Raw genomic sequence first — 18,082 nt, 5'->3', positions numbered from 1 at the left:
TAACAAAATGGTAGCGCCTAAAACCGCATCGCATCACTCATTCATTCAGGAGTGAGGGAACACCCAGGTCTTAAAGGCTTTCCTGATGTTTAAATGGGAGGGTTGTGGTCGTAAAGATAGTGGAAGCAATTTGCATTGCATAAAGGCTGCTGCAAAGAAGGCTCTTCCACCAATCGTCGAATGACAAAACATAGGAACCTGAAAGAGAGCTGCATCTTTGGACCTCAAACAACGGTTGGGTTTATACCAAATAAACCAACGTGACAGAGAGCTTGCCTACAATTAAATACAGCTTTGTGTACTAGACAGGGAGATTTAAAGAGAACCTTCTTCTTTATGCGTAACCACTGCAGGAGGCCAGAGCAGAGGAGACATGGTGAGTTCTCCTCAATCCTAGCACCAGTTTAGCAGCTGAACTCTGCACCAACTGCAATTTATGGAGAGCGTAGCAGGCAGGTCACAGGAATGGGCACTGCAGTATCAATACAAGCTGGAAGGAATGCATTCATGATTACGACTTTCTGCGAAAAGGAAAATAGAGTCATAATTTGTTTCAAGGAACTTACTATGGAGTTTGACTCATTAATACAGATGACAGACAGCGTTGATGCCCCCAGACACTAGTACTCATAAGATTCTATCTTAATTAGCAAACCTAACAGTGAGGATGCTTTGCAGCCTTCTCAATAATGTGACACAGCAAATTAGTACTCCCTCTTCTTTACATTCAGTCAATGCCCTTCAGTCTTCTCAATGCCAGACATAAGGAAATGGCACCAGAATCGTCAAACCGTTCCATTGGTAACGTGGATCTGAATCAGATCTGTGTCAAATAACTCAATTTTCCGTAATAAAGAGCACACCTCACGTCTACTCCCGGAGATCCACTCCCACCCCCTGCATGTTGTATCTGAACCCACCATGAGTGGCAGAGAGATGCAAACAAATACAGCTCCAGGTGCAAGTCACACTAAAAACACTAGAGGAAACCCAGATCATTCTAATTCCAGAGTGCCAACTTTTATAGAAAGGCAGCTTTGGGTTGACCAACTAGTGATTGCAGGATTAAACCTCTGCATAGGCCACTATAAACTTTTAATTAACTACTGAGGGTAAGTGGTTCTATAAGTTTCTGTATAGGAAGTGGAGGCAATCATTTCAGCTGGGCTAGAGGGTGTCATGAGATACAAAATATCAATCATCTGAATGCCATGTGTAGGTAGTAATGTAGTTAGATATGTGTCCACCGCATAAACAATGCATGGTTCAATAGTCATATGTAACAAACAACAGGATTCATGCTTGTGCTGGTAGGCAGCAGGGAGATGTGTACTGCATGTAAAGCCACTTCCATGAGGAGTACCATTTTTAGGTCGAGCCTGGGCAGTACATGAACTGCTCTGCGAGGCATGCTGTATTCAGCTATGGACTTGAAATTCCGCCTACTCTCTGCCCATATTTCTCATTGCCTCGTATCATTGTCCACTGTAAACTGTGGCTGTTCATTGGTCAATAGGCTTAGTAGTCCAACCTTAGTATCGTCTTGTCTCATTTTGTAACCTCCCATGGCGACACCACCTGTTACAGGTGTTGTTATGCGATAGGCTTTAATTACGGCCTCCGAGCACTATTTTTTCAAATAGCTTTGTCCTGTCTGCTCCTGCAGTCTGGACACACTCTCTCCTAACGCTTTCAAATAAAATAAATAAACATGGTTGCAATGCAATAGGTCTTGCATTTGTGAGAGTTTAAGCCATTGGCATCGTAAATTACAATGCCTTTTATTTATCCGTTTTAAAAACAACACAAAGAAAAGGCATTGCTAATAGCTCAAACTCTCGTAAATGCGAGACCTATTGCATTGAAAATGCTTGTTTGTTTTGATATTATCACTTGCTTTTTTGATTTCAAATGCTGTCACAAGAATAACACTAACCATGTTGTCAAACTAAAAATGATTTGCTTTGGAGGCATTTCTGTTACATTAACTTTGGCATCCTCAACCTTGACCTCTGGTACTTGCACCTGCCACCTGCATTTTGTTATCCCCTTTGTCTGCTGGATTCTCTTGTCTGTCCCTAACGCCCTGCCTCTGGCACCCTACCCCTGGCTGGCCTTGCTGCTCTCAAGGTTGCTCATTTTAGTGCAGCTGTGAGAGGTGCTGAGTGTTGCTCGAGGCAGTGGTGCCCTTTATCTGCTGCTTCTCGCCCTCTGTTTGCTACAAAATTAGAAAAATTAGAAGCCCAGCACCAGAAACCCCTGATATATAGTGAGTTGCTGATTTTGAACATTCCTTCCACGTTTACAAGGGGCAGAGCTTTTAAGTGCATAGCTGTTCTGATATTCTCCGTTGCTGGGGCAAGCGAGAGAGTGAGTGTAAGTGTATAGGCATCACGGTTCATTATTGGTGGATATGTACTTGTAGATTGAATCAAGTTTTGAGTAGAAAAAGGAGTACACTGATCCAATCATTCCTTAGAAAGAGTTCTTCGAGAGTGATGACAAACTCCTTTAAGGAATGACACACACCACGCCTTAGAAGCTCAGAAGTGCCTTAAAATGTACTACGGTAAGATGTAGGATAGGTCGAGCACTATTTGCATTTAACCTATTGTTTAAGGAGTTTGGCTTCTGCAGCAGGGGGTATAGTCAATAAACATTACGTTTTTTTCCTTAAGTAGAGGAGTTGGCCTAATGGCTAGGGCAGTCGACCTCGAATCTGGGGAACTGGGTTTGAGGCTTGGCAAGGACGCTGAACCTCCTGTGATTCTGGGCAAATCACTTAATCTCCCCGTGCCTAACAAAAATGAATGTGTGTCCTCATGTAACGTAACTGGTGCTATGTAAAGCGCTCTGATACCCGATTCAGGTCAAGTTTGCGCTATATAAAACTCTGCAATAAATAAATAAATAAACAAATACATTTAAGAGTTTTTGGCTGTTCTAGGCCATCCAAAGAAGTGGTAATACAGCTATAAGCCTCATCAATTGAGTAACACAAATCAAGTGAGTGTGTTGAGGTAAAGGAATAATGAAACAATTTGACCAATATATGATGTGGCCTAGTAGACGGGCCTACAGCAAAGGTTAAAGAAAAGGCATAGTGAATGGTTCAAGACATTTAATAAGTTGCAGAACCATAAGTTAATTTTCTTAGTTAAGACAGGGGCACTGTGTGGTCTATGAGTGTTTCAACAGTGTACTGGTTGGGTAAAATGTCAAGATTCCAGTTTAGTGGGATAATATTTAGTGGAAAGAACATTAGATCTCTCAGTCCAAAGCCGCAAAATAATAACAGGTAATTGTGATGCACTGACAAAACTGACAAAACTGTAATGTATTCTGAGAATTGAGTCTATAAAAGAGGAGTGTGGTCATGTCACACAATCTCGCGCTTTCTCAGGAAATGCCCGATCATCTGGAACGCCCTCCCTAGAGATCTGCGCTGCAACCCCTCTTACCACAGCTTTAAAAAAAGACCTTAAATCCCACCTTCTCACCAAATTCTGGGGCCGTAACCTCGCCTCCGACCCTTTATTCAGTCCCACCTGCACCTCCTTGACATTCTTTTCTGTCCGACTCTTCTACCCCCTCTCTCTCTCTCTCCTCGATTCACTCTCCACTCTAATCCTACTCCCCCCCAGTTTTGACTTTATCTCTAGCTCCTCTTTAATCTCCCTCCAATCTGTTATTTCCGTTCTCCTCATTTTTGTTCCCTTCCACTCTATATCACTCAATTTGTCTCCTCACCACTTAACAACCCCGAACTCTTCCTCTCCCCCTCTTCCAAATATGAGCCAAACTTCGTGTTTCTCTCAATGTATAAATGAAAGCCCTGTCACAAGTAAATGTATAAATGAATAGCCCTGTCCCATGTAAATTACCCTTTTTTTGCTCCCTTGCCAACTTTTACTGTTTCTGTGTTAACTGTTTGTCCTGACATTTTTTTCTCCTCATGGTAATAACTGTGAGCCTATTCGTGTATTTAAGAATTGTTTTTATTTTGCCTTGTCTGTATATTATTACCACTTTGAATCAACTGTACTGACTGGAATGACTAATGCTCATGTAAAGCGCTCTGATACCCCCGGGTCTTGCCAGCGCTAAATAAAACTTTTCAAATAAATAAAATAAATAAATGTAGATAGTAGAACAAAGACACTATGTAGGTGATAGTCTGACTGCGCGGAGAAGGTTTCACCGCTTGGGATAACTTTATGAATTTTTTCTGTGCAAATTATAGAACTATTTATTTTGACATGATGTGCCTTTGCCTCTTTCTGTGGGAAGATTTGCAGGATAAATTTACAACCATTTTGGTTCATGCTGTTATTGGTTACGAACCTTTTATGTATAAAAAAAATTGAGTCATCCTTCGAAACAAACACATTTCTGAGGATGCTGAGGTGGAGAGTTTCCCTTCAGGATACCACAGCAACCTTCACCTCAATCCAACCTTTGTTCCACAGGTGGTGACGGGGGCTGAGGATTCCACCATTATTGGGTGGGACATAGAAACAGGCACAAAATACTTGCTCCTAGACAATGCTCATGGGAATGAGGAAATAACCTGCATGGCCTTCGATGATTCACAACGCAAATTGATTACAGGAGCCAGGAATGGAACCACAAAGGTGAGTTTACCCTTGTGCTAGTTTATTATGTACAATACAAAACACATACTTGGGAGCTCTGTGTACTAGACAATTCCAAATGTATATGTGACCCACAAGTCGCATCCGGGGAGTATTGAAAGAGACAAGACCAATTACCAACTTCAAGCACAGTCTCTGATGTGGCCCTGCCCTGTCTGTGGCTCAAAGTTCTGAGTGTTTTACCCTTCTATCCTTCCCATGGCCTTCAAGGGCTCCTGCCAGTGGGTGCTGTTGAATCATTCCCACTTGGAGTTGACCCCAATGCAGCTCTGTTGTATGAGGGACAAAGTTCTTCCATTTGTTGCTGTTGCACCTATTTCTCAATGGTGATTGCAAACACCAAGTATTTCTTTTCAGATTACCTTTTTCAGAGTTGAATTGTAAATGTCATGATGCTGTGACATAAAAAGACATTCTGTCACCACACTGGGAAATAGAGTGTCAAGTAGGCCTTACAGCTAAAAGCATTAAAAATCAGGATCAGGCAGTGCAGTTGTGTATAACGTGGAGAGGTGTGGCTCACTAGTTAGAGGCGGCAGACCCGTAAGCAGAGAATCGGCCAGGGACCAGGGTTCAATTCCTGACGTGGCAGGGTCGTGGACCAGGGTCAAAACGGACTCGATAATTCTCGCCTCGGTACCTACTCTAACCAGGAACACACTCAGCAACTCTGGGCATTAAGCTGGCCTCATCTCTACAACGGCCCCCCACAGATGCTGGGGATTCCTGGTTTCACCTTGGAGATACCGAGAAAGGGACCATCTCACAGGGATAGCCAGGACGGGTTCCCCAGCGGTCTACAGCGCCGGGACGCCCCGTTGCTGGGGCAGCTGTGTGCTTTACAAGTCTACAACATTTACATTTAAAGCATACTATGTGTGCTGCACTAAGACGGGTAGCAAGAAGAATACAAAATACCATTGGCTATGAATGACAAGATAACTCGGGTGATATTCTAAGGGAATTCGCAATGAATCTATATTTGGGACCATACAACATTACTGGAGATCTACAGGAATAGGGAGTTACTTTTGAAATGTTACTCTCCTAGTATTTTCCCAGAAGCACTCAGACAAGTGGTTCCTGTACGTCACATCGGGTATAAAATCCAGTTGCATTGTTGGACTCAATGAGGATCTGTTGCAGTTCATCAATACATATTGTATGGGAGCAAATCCAGGTGGGAAATATTTAGTTCTATACCAAAAAATCCTAGGGTCTAATCACATATCACTAGTAAATGTGAAACAAAAATACTCCCTAAGTAAGGATGTATCTGTAAACAACAATAAAGGAGTGCTCATGGGGTCATCTAAGGGCAGATCCCTTTAAGGACGTAATCCCTCACTCACCATAGGTGACATGCTTCATCATAGGGACTCTCCTCCCAAAGGAAACACCTAGTTCCTTTGAGGGCTACTACCCCCTCACTGTGAGGGAGGAGCTCAGGGATGTTTTAACGGAGTAAGTTGGGTATCCTAAACCCACCTATGACGAGTCTGACGTGTGAGTGAGAACGCAGCGCAAAGAATAAACTACAATATGTGATGTGGGTGATTGTTAAAACTGACTAAAAGGCAACACGCAACAATTTTAATCTAGATATGCCTGATGTCAGGATTAAAATAGCAGTGCACTAACGGTATGGATTTAAACCGCTAGGGTGTGATGACAAATGGTCGACATGTTTCAGCCATGGTGATCCATAGTCGGATCAGGCTTTCATCAGGACCTAAACAACTAATGCTGCTGCTCTCATAGAACGTGAAAAAAGAACAACTAATTGATTATAACATTAAAGGATATTTGAACAAGAAACCAATCTCTGGTCTTTTCAGTGAGTGGATTTCACCATACTTAAAGATGAAAAAACACACAATGAGTATCAACTCAGTATGGATTGTTATGTATAAAAAAAAGACAAAGGTAACTGTGAATAGTGAGCCCACAAAATACAAAAAATCAAAAAATCTCTTACCCGCAATTGCTGGGTATGAGACCTCACCTTTACCTGGCAACCGCTCAGGAAGGGAGCACCGCTCTGAAATAAAGAGAAGAAAACAAACTAGGTTCAGTGTCCCTGAGTGTACCAACTACCCACATGCAGAGTTAACTGCCATAGCAGTATGGCATGCATATGAACAAACAACCCGTTTAAACATAAGATAAAATGACCAAACTACAATAGCTAGAGGAGACATAGTAGTAACACTGGATTGTGATCAAAGAGCGTGACCGGGAAAGACCAGGAGTACTGCAGAACCCTGCAGAGCAACCCCTTTCTCTGTAAATCCGAACGCAATGATCTAAAACCCAATGGTATCATGGAAGGACTAATTGCTGAGTATCCTCGTTTCATTGTACTCAATGAAAAACTAAGTCAGAAACTGATACGTATGCGCCCAAACAGAGCGAAGGTAGAGCAGGGCAAAAGACCATGGTAACGGTCTTACCTGTCCGTCGGTACTTCTAGGCAGAGTGAGCCTGCTGCCGGAGGCAACCGATCAATGGTACACATAACCTTTAAATACCCGTAGTCCTACTGAATTAACAGCTCGCACCTGATGCGGAAACAGCGGATGGAAGTCCCTCCACGGAAGGAACGCGCATGCTCAGAATTGTAAGCCGCTACAATAGCATGACGCGCAGGTTTAGTGAACGAGACCAAACCTGCGCGCATGCCTGTAGAGCAATATGATGCCTAGATCCCTAAATAGCCCCGTTCATCAAAACGATATAACGGAGAGGCCGTGGTAATATGGAAACACACAATACACAGTCCACGCAATGTCCTTCTTGCATAGCGAGGGCAAATAATAACTATGCGTAAGTCGAGTAAAAGGACACTTGGGCATGTAGAAGCGTGTTAAACCACAGAAACTGTGCATGAATATGACACAAACACAGGGTGAGTGAGACCTAAAGGTAACATGACGAATTAAGTAGAACGGATATAGATTCTCAACCTCCGTGAATATAAATAGAGAAGAGCATAAACTATATTTAGTGCGTGATGAAACACAAAAGAGAGATAAGTGATCTGATTAAGGCACAATACCAGTCAAGCCAACACAGTCAAAAATGCCCTGTGTGAAGTAACAGAGTCAAAAACCAGGGTGCTTGCACACAAATGAGACTCTTAAATCAAACCAACATTCATTATATCTCATGGCTGAATTCAAATCACTCCAAGAAGCACTATAGAGAAGCCCAAGGAATCTCATTGTTGAGCCCTGACACGGAACTATTGAGCTTATATACCCAACGTTGTTCTTTCTTGAAGAGAAAAGTTGCGATATCAACGATATGTGAAGGGACGAAAGGTTGTTCGATTACCGTCCATTGTAAGTCTTGAGGTGAATGTTGTGCTGTGACAAAATGTTGGGTGAGTCTCATAGATGTTTTTTTACATCGAATGGTACTCTTGTGTTCAAGTATCCTTGTCTTCACTCGTCTGGTGGTCATCCCAACGTATCGAAGGGAAAAAGGACATGTGATCAGATAAATTACATTGCTGCTGTTGCAATTAGTATGGCTCATTAGAGTCCATGGTCTAGAAGTCCCTATGTTGATCCCGGTGGTGTGTCTGGTGTTAGCACAAGCAGCACAACTACCACACGGATAGTGACCACGTATGGCAGGGAGATTCCAAAGTGTGTTCTTCTGTTTATCAGTAACCTCACGTGGGCGGGTGTGCACTAATCGATCCCTGATGTTAGAACTGCGTTTAAACGCAAAAAGGGGACGTTGGAGTGGTGTGGTACCAATATTCAAAATCTTCCGATTAGATAAAATGCAATTCTTAATCTGATTGGAAAGGGTGCAAAACGTGTTTACACAAGTGAGTCTCTTGGTAGTTTCTTTGACGTGATTTTTTGTATTTTGTGGGCTCACTATTCACAGTTCCCTCTGTCTTTTTTTATACATAACAATCCATACTGAGTTGATACTCATTTTGTGTTTTTTCATCTTTAGGTATGGTGAAATCCACTCACTGAAAAGACCAGAGATTGGTTTCTTGTTCAAATATCCTTTAATGTTATAATCAATTAGTTGTTCTTTTTTCACGTTCTCTGAGAGCAGCAGCATTAGTTGTTTAGGTCCTGATGAAAGCCTGATCCGACTATGGATCACCATGGCAGAAACATATCGACCATTTGTCATCACACCCTAGCGGTTTAAATCCATACCGTTAGTGCACTGCTATTTTAATCCTGACATCAGGCATATCTAGATTAAAATTGTTGCTTGTTGCCTTTTAGTCAGTTTTAACAATCACCCACATCACATATTGTAGTTTATTCTTTGCGCTGCGTTCTCACTCACACATCAGACTCGTCATAGGTGGGTTTAGGATACCCAACTTACTCCATTAAAACATCCCTGAGCTCCTCCCTCACAGTGAGGGGGTTGTAGCCCTCAAAGGAACTAGGTGTTTCCTTTGGAAGGAGAGTCCCTATGATGAAGCATGTCACCTATGGTGAGTGAGGGATTACGTCCTTAAAGGGATCTGCCCTTAGATGACCCCATGAGCACTCCTTTATTGTTGTTTACAGATACATCCTTACTTAGGGAGTATTTTTGTTTCACATTTACTAGTGATATGTGATTAGACCCTAGGATTTTTTGGTATAGAACGAGTTTGTTAGGGGATATAATTCGTAGTGGTCTTTAAAATTTGTCCCTTGAACCCTCATCTTTTTAACTGTTTTAGTTTTTGAGGGAAATATTTAGTGTCTGAGGAGATGCCACGGGAAGGGAGCAGGATAGATGGGCTTTACATTCCTTCCATTGCCATTAGTATCTGTGGCTGAAAGTATAACTTTATATCTTTAAATGTGTATTGGATGCATAATTTATCACAGGTCTGGAACATTCAAAATGGGCACAACCTACACAGACTGGAGACAGTGGAAGAGGCAGAGATCACAGCCATCATCCCTCTGCGAGATTCTACGCTCCTGACCACGGGATGGAGTCGAAAAATGTTGACCTACGATATTTCACAGACTGAGGTGAGTGAGAAGCAATAAAGCTAGGAGCGCATATACCACATGTTCAAACTAGATGGTGTCCATAGCAGAAAGGCAGTATTAACAAATAGTGTTTTACCAGACTGTGAAATGTTGGACCCTTCTAATGGGTGGAAGGAATTCGGATAGTGTAGATTTCAATGACCATGATACGGCTCTGATAAACTATAAAACTGATGGAGCTTCAGAAAGTGGTGCAAAAATATGGGACACAGATATGGGCTCTCCCTGTTTAAGGGGTTCATTTAAAGTTCAGTTGACCTGGCCCTTAATGGCAGTGGCAGCTAAGGGTCAGTCTCAGCCACTACATGATCCCGAAATGGCTTCCAAATCCATGGCAGGAACTGCTTCAGGGGTGGAGGGTGGTGAACAATAATGCCCAGTTCGACATGGCAACACTCAACACGGTGGACCTCTGGCCACATTATTGTGCCAAATGCCCTAATACATTTGTCTTTGGTACAAATAGAAAGATAATGTCCCCCTGCTGGCTAGGAGTTTTCCAGGAGTTTCATGGGATATCGTTTTTTTGGACGTTGTATGTTTTGCAACACGATGGCAGACTTGATGGTCATGGACAGCAAACATACTAGAGGGAATGTCAATAGTGGAGCTACACTCCATTGCCCCTTCAAATGGGATTTTCCCCAGCGTCTGGGCCACCCATGTATTTCCCTGAGAGGTGGAGCCAAAGCATCTCTGTCATCAGTAAAATCCCATTCCTTGGCCTCTCAATGAGCCGGGAAGCAAGGGTGAAGGCTGATGGGACATCTTTATATTTTTGGATAATACCGCATATCTGTCCTCCTCTAAATCATCCTCTACTACTGGTATCAAAGGTTGTTATAATAGTGAAAGAGACACAGGCCAGTGGGAGCAAATGCAGTACCACCTGAAACATGGTCTAATGTAAAGAGCTAACACACAGACACTACAGAAAAAAGAGAAACCCTCTTTACAGGCTGGCTGATGACAATGCAACATCATTTATGCAGGAAAGCATTATTTTGAACCTATAACATTACAGCAAAAATCTTCAGTACAAAACAGGCGCCACTTCCCTCATTCCTGGTGCTCACACCATGCCATGAGCCGCTAGCATGATCTTGATAGTTTTTTAAGTCGATTTCTTCTCCAAAGTCCTTTAAATATTTCCACACTTCTAAGTTTTCTCCCACTATTATTGTGATTGGAGTGTTTCACATTTACTAGACCACTGGCATCAACCTAACCATCTGCACAGATCGAGTGGGCAACACAACCTGATTATTAAACAGTTATCTCTGCAGGTAGGGACATATAATGATAAGAACATTATAACAGACTAGTAGGTAGAATGGTATAAGCTTGAACACAAAGTTGTTTTGTGTGGTCACGTGTTTCAGAGACCTCAATCACCAAAAATAAATCTACGTATTGAAAACAAGTCAAATAATGTGTTGGAGAAACACCAAAACCTCAGAAGATGCCCCGCCTACAAAAAACTATATGAAGGAATACCACCAGCGCATCAGATCCACCTAGAGGACCTTCACAAGATCCTCACAAACTCCAGCAACACCAAGGAACTCTTCAGCGTCATCTATGAATTCACCAAACTCCCCAGCGAATCCACGGACTTCACCCCCTTCCAGGACCTTTGCAACAAGTTCGGCTCCTACTTCCATCTAAAAATCAAGGGCCTCTATGACAACTTCAACGACCATACACGCAACTCCGGAACTAACCCTTCCTCCAGCAACGCCGGCCAACCCACTGTCTCCAATTGGACCCCAGTCACCACTGAAGACACCGCATCGACCATGAAAGGCATCCACTCAGGAGCCCCCACGGACCCCTGCGCCCGCACATCTTCCACAGAGTCGCTGCAACACATGGTGGTCCACCGCCCTCAGCCCCCCCTACACCCCAACGGACAACACCTAAAACCTCGGCATCGTACTCGACTCCTCCCTCTCCTTGACCCTACAGGTCAACGCCATTGCCTCCACCTTCTACAACACCCTCTGCATCACCCGCAAGACCTTCAAATGGATCCTCCCCGAATCAAGAAAGACCATCACCCATGCACACATAACCAGTAGCCTGGACTACAGAAACACCCTTTACGACAGGATCAACAAGTCACTGCTCTGCAAACTCCAGACCATACAGAACACCGCAGACAGACTCGTCCTCTGCATCCCACAACATGAACACATCACCCAACACCTGCGCAACCTCCACTGGCTCCCCGTTGAGAAGCGAGTAACCTTCAAGATACTCACCTGCACCTACAAATGCCTCCACAATACTGGACCTCAATATCTAGACGACAGAATCTCCTTCTACGTACCCAAGAGGAACCTCTGATCCTCCGACCTCGCTGAACCCCTGCGCATCCACAGAGCAAGAACAGGTGGAAGAACCTTCTCCTACATCGTGGCCAAGGTCTGGAACGAGCTGCCGGTCGACATCAGACGCGCCCACACCCTGCACATCTTCAGGAGGACCCTCAAGACCTGGCTCTTCGACTGACCAGAGCTGCTTCTTCCTCCCCCATCCTCCAGCAGCTTGATCCCCTCACGGGTGAGTAGCACACTTATAATTCCCTGATTGATTGATTGATTGATTGATTGATTGATTGATTGATTGGTACAACCTGGTGGTTGACTTACTCTCTCATAAATTATCTCTGCTGTATTTACAAAGGATGAGTTTTCAATACCAGTAGTTACCTCACAAGGGATATTGTAAGTAAGTATTGTCGGTGCTTAATGAGAGCCGGTGGGTGCCACAGGCACTTCTTTTTGGGGACCAGCACTTATTTTTCCGCACTGAGGACAAGAGAGTAATTAATACACAAACGGGAAAGACGGTGAAAGAGAAAGATGTCAAAACCGCCTCCCTATTAGGGGAGCAGGAATTAATATATGGTCGGATCTGATAACATCGGATGGAGTCCTCCCGTGGGAGGTACTGAAGTCCAGGATCGGGGACTCCTTTTCTAGGTTTAAATACATCCAACTGTGCTCATGGTTTAAGGCTGAGGAAGAGAATATCGGAGGAAATTGGGAAATTGAGAGCATTCTTTCTTCTCCAGGGCCCAGGAAGAGAGAAGTTGGGTTCTGGTATAGGAAGATGTTGGAAGCGGAGGAAGCGAACTCTCCCGCATCAAATAGGGTATGGAACTCAACGAGACTTGAGGTAGACTCAGCCACTCTTTATGATTATTCCTTAAAAATACTATATAAATATGTGAGAACTGTTTCTCTTAAAAAGAACCATTTTTTCACTTTAAATAGATTATATTACACACCAAAAAAACTTGCGAGGTTTATAAATCCACCACCCTCCTGCCCTAGATGCGGGTTGGTAGAAGCGGATGATATCCATATATTTTATGAATGTGTGACAATAGGACCCTTTTGGAGTAGAGTGGAACGGGCTATAGAGGGTATCTTTAAATTAAAGCTTTCTTTGAACCTAGTTAGAGTCATGTTTGGGTTGGAAGTAGAACTTATTTATGAATTGGGAGAGTCACATGTTGCATTATTCTTTTGTTTTATTTTGATTGCTCGCAGAGAAATTTGCAAGATGTGGAAGGATCCTAACCCCCCGCTGTATGATAATTGGTTGAGAGCTACACTGAGAATTGCACGATTAGAAACACTTTTAACACACAGAAGGAATAGCACTATTTGGGAACCTTTTTTTGAATGGCGAACTGCAATGAGGTTATAATAATATATGGTCCAATGATTAACACCATGCCTTGGTATAAAAAGGCAGGCCAGGTTGGCCCCAGGCGATAGCAAGAACTCCGGCCTGGGCCCCCAGGATAAGATTGGGCCACAGGAGACAAGTTGCATTCGTTAGTGGTGAGATGAGGATCAAAAAAAAAACAAACGCCATAAAGGCAGAAAGAATGAGCTTAAAGGGGAAGGGAGAGTCTGGTAGTGTATTTAAGTGGCGTGAGGTGGATTTAAGACTACCAGCTTAGGTATTCAGCCTGCTGGTATGTAATTACACCCGCCAGCAGTAGGATTCTGAGCAGAGCTGTTAAAACCTGCACTCATTCTTTGACAAATTAAGTACTGAATTGCAATGTGTGGAACGACCTGAACTGTTCTTCAAGAGATTGAAAGGCATGAAGGAATTTGGGGGTATATTAACAAGGAACAGGAAAAATTAACGCTAAGGGCACTTAGCGTTAATTTTTTTAACGCCCGCTATCGCTCTATAATATCGCCTGGTTATCGCGTTATTAACAACGCTAACCGTCTAGGCGATAAAAAATCCAGCGATAGTGGCATTTTGGGAGGTTATCGCTGGTAATGCAGCGATACAACTACAAGGATAGGGATATCCTTGTTGATAGCCCATGGTGGATTTAGCCATGTAATCCACCTCCCATTGGATTGCATGGCTAAATCTGAAAATTAGCAGACGTACAGAAGCAGCGTTAACCGTGGTTAGCGCTACTTTTTTTGTCTCTAACGGGGATTAGTGTGAATGTGACTCTTATTTTGCTCTGGAACGCCCACTTTGCATCTCAATAGAGATGCAAAGGGAAGCATAGTGAAAAAGGGTGCTAACATGCAATTTTGCATGTTAGCACCCTGTTGTTGATAGGGCGATATTTTTATCTCCGCTTTTTGGGCTTTTAAAGCTAAAAAAGCGGAGATAAAGCCCTTGTTAATATGCCCCGTGGCGCCGTTAGTTCACACAAGGTAGTGTCCGTTTAATAGCTTGAGGGCATGAAAATAAAATAGGTTTTGCGCAGTAGCTACAGTCACCTGTCTGCATTAACCAGCAGCTAAACAGAGCCCAGCAGTGCTCACACACACACATTGCTTTGTTTCCCCAGTTGAGTCATAGTATTAAATAGAAGAAAGCTGCATAGCAACACTGTGACGAATTATGTGGAATATTTGTCAACTAGAAGTACAAATGCTTTTAATTCTGTAATCTCACTCAGGCAATTGTGCATTTCCCGAATGTTTTCCACGAATAAAACATGTAAGAGTGTATGTAGTTCCAATGCTCTGGGGTACCCCGCGGGCCATTTCCACTTCCTGTTTGGACATTGTAGACTAAAATGAAAAGTAGGCCTTGGGGCTTTTTCTCCCTTGTGAAATCGTGTTATTCTTTCCTCTGCGAGAAACGATGGAAATGCAGAAAGCAAAGATCGCCAAGAATTGAAAATATCACCATAAAGTTGATGGATTCTTGGAGTGATTCTTGCATTTTACCAAAGGCCAAAGTCCTGCTCCCTTTTGTACATGCTGCTTCAAAGTTTGCTTATCCCTGTCATTAGTACACAATAAAAGTTATATTATATGTCACGAAAGAACGTATAAAAAATCTCTGATTACTCCTGCAGTAGTTACTTGTTGATCACATCTGTAATAAATTAATGCGGTTGGAGGTACTTCAACATTAATTTTCTGGTAATCCAAACATTTATTTGATGTGATCTAAACTCCTGAGCCCATACACATCAGTGAATTCAGAGAGTTCGTATGCTAAGAATGCACAGCTATTTTATAATCGAATCCAAGACAATATATTGGAGCTCTGGCTCGTCCCAAAGTGGAAAATGCAGATTTATATCAAGAGTCTCAACAGTGTGTTAAATATCCATTTACATTCTGACTAAAGTCTGAACAGTCTTTAACCAAATATTTTTGAAACAGTGCTGATGATTCAGTAACCCTTTTATGACTGATACGCTCTGCCTAGTGATCTGCGACTGGCATGGCTCTCCAGCCGTGCCTTTGGAATTTGTGTGAATTATCAAAAAGTATAAAGTAACGTTAAGTGAGAAAGGAAATTCTCATGGATACTTCGACGTTGTTTGTGAAGTAAGCCCCTGAATCCAAGTGGAATCCTTTACATTGTCAGTGGTTATTTGAAAAACCTGGCGGGTCTTATGGCCTTGTAGACTAAGGGTTGATGCCCTAAAATTGATTGCATTCAGAACCAGGAATCTTAAGGCCTTAATGTTCTGGTAGTAATTCTTCAAACATCGTGAAGGCCACAACCGCAAGACTTTTCAGTACTTGGTGGCAGTTACAATGTTTAAGATACATTAAAATAGCAAACCCTGCCAATCTGCTGAAAGCTACCAGAGTAGATCTGATAAGAGAGATGGTGAGGAATCTCTTATACTTTGCCGCAAAATCCCCTGAACCCTTCAGTTCGGCCCCGCAAATTTCTGTTTAATGTACACATTGCACTATGAGAAGCATCGATTTAAACATAATGGGGCCGATTCACAAAATTATTCATGAGTACAAGAAATTCGTTTTGCAGGAGTAATCTTTATGTACTCCTGCCTACCTTTTAGAACATCCACCTCCCTACTGACAAAAGTGCAAAGAGAGCACAGTTCTATTTGATATAATTACAAGTGAATATTTAATTTTAGATGTGGGGGTATCTCACAAAGGCATGTAGGAGTACTCAGAACAGTACTACTGGAGCACTGCTTTCTATGCTCAAACATGTTTTTGAAAATAGACCCCATTATGGTGATTTGTATTTAGGCGCTGCAGCACAGGTTTGTTATATGTGCATGTTGGAGTTGATGTGTACACCCTCAAGATGCTTTTTGCACGAGTGTCTGCATTTAAGTGCGGTAAGATTACATTAAAAAAAGTGATGTTTGTATTTGCACAGACACCAACTTAGAAAATACCACACATGTGAGTCTTGTATAGGTTTATTACTTGATACTATTATAGTGTTATAAAAGTGGGCGTGTTTAAAACTGCCATAACTGGGGGGGCTCTTATACAATGTGTAATGAAACATGTTTTTACTTATTTATTTATTTCAACAGTCCGATACTTTTCAGACAGTCCCCAAATGGAAGAAATTTTAATTTGTCAAGTCCTTTAATTGTTTGGTTATTATATATACATCTGCAAAGTATAGTAAATATATAGTTACAGAGAGCCTGATTCCTAAAGGTGATCATGAATCTGCGACCTCAATTCACAACTTTCAGAAATTCGCGTTTGTAGAGGTATGCATGGCAACCTATCACTGGTTTCCGAATGTACCCCTTAAAAATGTTTTTAAATTGCATGAGCAGATATACATAAGTATATTTCCTCATGCATTTCTTTTGTTTTTTTCTTTAAGAAGAATTATTTTCTGTTAGGAAAAAACCCTATTCCTGTATCTCCAGCAAATGGGTTCCCTCCCCTGTTCCCATCCCATCCTGTAAATGGATTAGTTCCTGCCCTTGACAGGAGCACATTTCTGACATTTTCTAGATTGGGAAGGAGGGGGAAAGGATGTCTTCAATATCCACAAACCTGTATGTTTGTAGGAGTCCACATACTAACATGACCTTCCACCGAGGCAACCTCTCCTCCCCACCCATCCTTGAAGACTTAGCCACACAAATATTTTTGTGTGAGGAAATCCAGTTCATATAAAATAAAGCCAACTTTTCTAAATCTCTAAGTGTTTTGTATTTGTAGCCACATTCTCTATCAGTGTGGAAGCCAAATGTAACCATGCACACAGCCTTGTGATTCTGGACCAGTTTGTTAGAGCAGCAGCTATTTGTTCTCAAGCTGTTATAAATACCAGCGGACCTTTACACAGGGATGCAGAATGTGACGATGACACCATGCACAAGAGAGGCTAAGAACCTGCTTTTATCTAGCTCCATGGAAGTGTAATGGTACGGATACATTTACTAGAAAGACGAAAAGTATATTGCTTTGGGGCATATTATCAAGGATGGCGTTAAAATTATCGCCGGTTTAGCGGCAGAAAACTGCAGCTAAAGTGGCGATAATGGGCTTGATAATATGCCCTGGAGAATTCCAATAGAAGCCCAGGTTCACATCAGAACATGAATTTCTATTGAAATACTCAAGGGCATATTACCAAGCCCATTATCGCCGCTTTAGCAGCAGCTTTCTGCAGCTAAACCGGCGATAATTTTATCGCCGTCCTTGTTAATATGCCCCGAAGTGCTCTGGAAGCATCAACCTAATTTTTGGCGATGAACCCCAAGAAATAATAGACCTGTAGGGATGGGTAAGCCCCTTTCATGCATTACCCCTTGCATTTCCTGGCTGTTGAATGCGTCCCATAATCCTGTTATATTGGTCACAGTGGTCAACTACAATCAGTGGTGATGCATCAGTTCTTGAAGAAGTCCTCTTCATCTACTCAACGAAGCTACCATTTTGGAAATGAGGCGTTTCTTCTGTCATAACTCATACCTTAGAGCTGATAAGCTATCAGCTATTGCACAATAGGTAACATGCTTCCATGACCATCCTCTTGCCACACATTGGTCTTGGCCTGGTAGTAATCAGTGGACAAAGTATTAGAGACAATACAAAGCCCAAGTACCCTTTTGTGAACTAAACACATCACAGCGAA

General features: G+C 42.4%; 1 protein-coding gene across 1 annotated transcript in view; it reads left to right on the top strand.

Annotated features, from left to right (window-relative positions):
* Window positions 1-18,082, top strand: part of LOC146810311 (cilia- and flagella-associated protein 337-like) — a 1,036,625-nt gene that overhangs the window by 700,295 nt on the left and 318,248 nt on the right. The window contains exons 12-13 of the mRNA XM_085614420.1: window positions 4,470-4,634; window positions 9,521-9,670. Of these exons, the coding sequence (XP_085470546.1) occupies window positions 4,470-4,634; window positions 9,521-9,670 (315 nt within the window). The remainder of the gene's footprint in view (window positions 1-4,469; window positions 4,635-9,520; window positions 9,671-18,082) is intronic.

Source organism: Triturus cristatus, chromosome 7, assembly GCF_964204655.1.
Source record: "Triturus cristatus chromosome 7, aTriCri1.1, whole genome shotgun sequence".
In the NCBI taxonomy this organism is placed as follows: Eukaryota; Metazoa; Chordata; class Amphibia; order Caudata; family Salamandridae; genus Triturus; species Triturus cristatus.
The sequence above is the reverse complement of the archived record's forward strand: the minus strand, read 5'-3'. Positions and strand labels throughout refer to the sequence as shown.